This window comes from Helianthus annuus, chromosome 11 (genome assembly GCF_002127325.2).
Source record: "Helianthus annuus cultivar XRQ/B chromosome 11, HanXRQr2.0-SUNRISE, whole genome shotgun sequence".
Classification (NCBI taxonomy): Eukaryota; Viridiplantae; Streptophyta; class Magnoliopsida; order Asterales; family Asteraceae; genus Helianthus; species Helianthus annuus.
The window spans coordinates 82,355,565-82,358,873 of NC_035443.2; the positions used below are offsets into that span (position 1 = coordinate 82,355,565).

The 3,309-nt window shown below is 44.2% G+C and overlaps 1 protein-coding gene across 1 annotated transcript; it reads left to right on the plus strand.

The window, feature by feature from the left end:
* Positions 1-1,810: 1,810 nt before the first annotated feature.
* LOC118484031 (extensin-like) lies at positions 1,811-3,004 on the plus strand. The gene has a single exon (XM_035979913.1). It carries the CDS (start codon positions 1,811-1,813, stop codon positions 3,002-3,004), a length of 1,194 nt encoding a protein of 397 aa, XP_035835806.1.
* Positions 3,005-3,309: the final 305 nt, after the last annotated feature.

Genomic DNA, 3,309 nt, shown 5'->3' on the forward strand with positions numbered 1-3,309 from the left:
TTTGAAGATTTTTAATTATTTTTAAACTGATCTTAAGCTAGGCTTATCGCATTAATTCGGTTAGTACCGAATATGACCTTTTAGGCCATAAAACGAGTTTTACGAGTCCGTTTGATACCAATCCAATTGCCACTGATTTAAAATAATAACTAGAGTGTTTTGAGCCTGTTATGCTGATCAGAAAACTCAGAATGGTATTTTAAACCGTACGTCGCTTAAAACGGCTTCATACGCGTATTAAACGCATAATTTGGGTTTAAAGCCATTTTGGGAAATGAGACTCTTCACCAACTGTTGTGGTCTGTTAAAATTAATAATTTTGCTGATTAAATCAGACCCGTATCTCAGAAGTATTATAAATCTCTTTTATAACCCTTAAAATGACCGAAATACCCCTACGGGGCATATTTAGGGATTAAACTCGTTATGGGCATTATGGAAGATATCATAATGATATCACAACATAATTAAAGCGTATTAACTTAGGAAACCTGTTCGCGACCCTTTCGGTTACCCGTTATGCATTATACGTGTTCGGTTCGGTTTATGTAACTAGTTTGCATAAACTAGCCGAAACGGGTCAAACGATATCATTTTTACCTCAAAATCCAGAATGTGAATAGTAAACCCATATTAAACAAGTCATCAAACTTGTCGGGTCTAAATCATATTCTATCCGGTCTTCGCTTAATCGTGCGTACGAACCGTATCGTTAAAACTGACCGGTCTAAGCTTAAGCTTAATTAAAGACCCGTTAGTATTCTAATAGGTTATATTAAACCTTCGTTCCAGATTAGGAGAACCAGTAAAAGCTACGTGCATTTTGCTTATTGTGATTAATACTTGCATCAGGTAAATACTCTCAACTTATTTTCCCTATACGGGCTTGGGTTACGGTACATAGCGTACCGCTTGATCGAGCATCGAATCTCCACGCTTAGTGGGTAGTTGAATAATTTGATCGGCTCGTTTAAACAGTCTTGTTTACTTTACAGCCTTTGGGGGGTTAATGACCATGTCCCGGATATCCTTGGCATCATCTTACGAGATGGCCACGACCTGAGCACGGGGTGTAGGCGTACTCCCATGTATAACTCACTTAAAGTGGTGTGTCTATTGATCTTTAACCCGGACAAGATCCGGGCTACTGAACGCATAAGTAACATGTAATTCGTTCACAAGATTATAATGTTAAATAATTCTCCCAAGTTAAATAAATGTTTATGCCTTGTGCATCCAAACCAATTTTTAATCATTTTCCAAAATGAGTCGGTTGATTGTATTTACCAGTGTAAACTGACGTATTTTCCCAAAAAGACTGAATGCAGGTACTAAGCGAAATTGGCTGGATTGTCTCTTAAGCATCAATAAAAAGTCTCGCAAGCTTAGGATGCCAGAAGTCTGTTGAACTATAAATGTTATTTTGTTTCGATCCTACTGTGGATAAACACCGGATATTGTGACTTTGATTACAATAAATAAATTCGGTTGTATCTTATTTTAAATTTGCTTCCGCTGTGCATTATTATATTGTGTTGTTTGACTATTACGTTGCCAACCACGTCACGATACTCCCCCACCGGGCCCACCGGTGACACATGGAAATCGGGGTGTGACAGGTTGGTATCAGAGCCAACACTGAGTGAATTAAACACTAGCCTTTTGTGTTTAATCTCAGCTACACAATTGCACAATTCTAAACTTCGAGTCTAGACTTAAAACCTAGGACAAATTCTGCTATTAATTTGACCTTTATTTTTGCATATATTTTGTTTGGTTATCTCATGCCATATTGACAGGAATTACCAAAATGCCGCCAAGATTCTTCAGGAGAAGAGGAAGGGGCAAGGGGCCAATCACCGCCCCCAATAATAATGAAGCTGGACCCTCGAATGCGAGAGCTCCATCCACCACGGAGAGTGACGATCCCCAGCAGAACCGGAGGAACCTCTTTGAGCCAGCTCGACGGTCGGTCTCACACAGTTCAACACCTCCTAACCCTTATGGGCCACGATCGGATTACGAGGCCAGCAACCCTCAACCTTCATACATACCATTACAGCGATCCTTATCGCACAACTCCTTCGGTGACCCTACACCAGTTTTTAGGGGCCGGTTTAACCCGGCAAACTTCCTACAAGAACCAGGAAATTTTAACCCATTAAGTCCAGAAGATCATTTCTCTGGAGATCATGCGGACGACATGGACGAGGATACGGACCCTGTCGAGCCTGCCAGTGGCACACCAAACCACCCGATAGAGATCTCTGACGGATCTTCCTTTCACGGATCGCCCTATGTTGGTCCTGATAGCTTTCAAGCCATGTTTACCAGGCACGAATGGTACTATACGCCTCCTCGCCATTCGCCGCCTCAGCAGCAGCAACAGCAGCAACAAGATTCCCCTAAGGATCCAAGGTTCGTGGCAGTCACGCCACCACCTCCTCCGCCACCAGTTCAACCGGCACCCCCGCAACCACCAAGGCGTAGGAGAACCGGAGCGCGCATGTCTGTGCGAACAGGAGACTTTCATTTTAGTTCTCCACGCCAATCAAGTGCCAGCCACTACCCGCCACATCAAGAAGATCCACAAATGGGTGGGCCTTCGCAACCAGTTGCACCGCAACCCCCGCCTATGGGTTTTGATAACCCAATTCCGGCATACACGAGTTCCATGGCGTATAACCCGTTCGAACCGCCAGTGCACAACAACTACAACTATGCCGAAGCAGACCCGTACATGGTAACGGCTAACTATAACACTCAAGGACCCTATGGAGATCCATGGGGAGTAGGATACCCAACTCGTGGGTACCCGATACCTCCCAGACCTATTGTTCGGGCACAATCGCAACCACCAAGGTTCTCCCCACCAGAGCATGAAGAAATTCTGCAAAGATTGGACTATGTAGAGCGAGAATTTCACAGGGAGCGAAGGGAGCGAGAAACGTTCTTCCAGGGACTGACAAGCTTGATCAAAGGGAAGAGCAAGAAGGACCGCTGACTCCTTCCAACTGTTGTTAAGCCCCTGCGTGGGCATATCTTATTGTATAAGCCCCTGCGTGGGCATATCTTATTGTATAAACCCCTGCGTGGGTATGTATGTAGGTATGTATGTTTAATTTGACCCCTGCGTGGGTCTATCTTTCTGTCAACCCCTGCGAGGGTATTTTATTGTGTAAGTCCCTGCGTGGACTATTATGTTATTAGGCCCCTGCGTGGGCATGTGTTGCTATTAAACCCCTGCGTGGGTATGTGTGTTATTGAGCCCCTGCGTGGGCAAGTATTTGTTTAAACCCCTGCGTGGGT

Bases quoted from the DNA above. Each gene is read 5' to 3' on its own strand.
- LOC118484031 (XM_035979913.1), top strand. From the start codon at position 1,811: ATGCCGCCAAGATTCTTCAGGAGAAGAGGAAGGGGCAAGGGGCCAATC.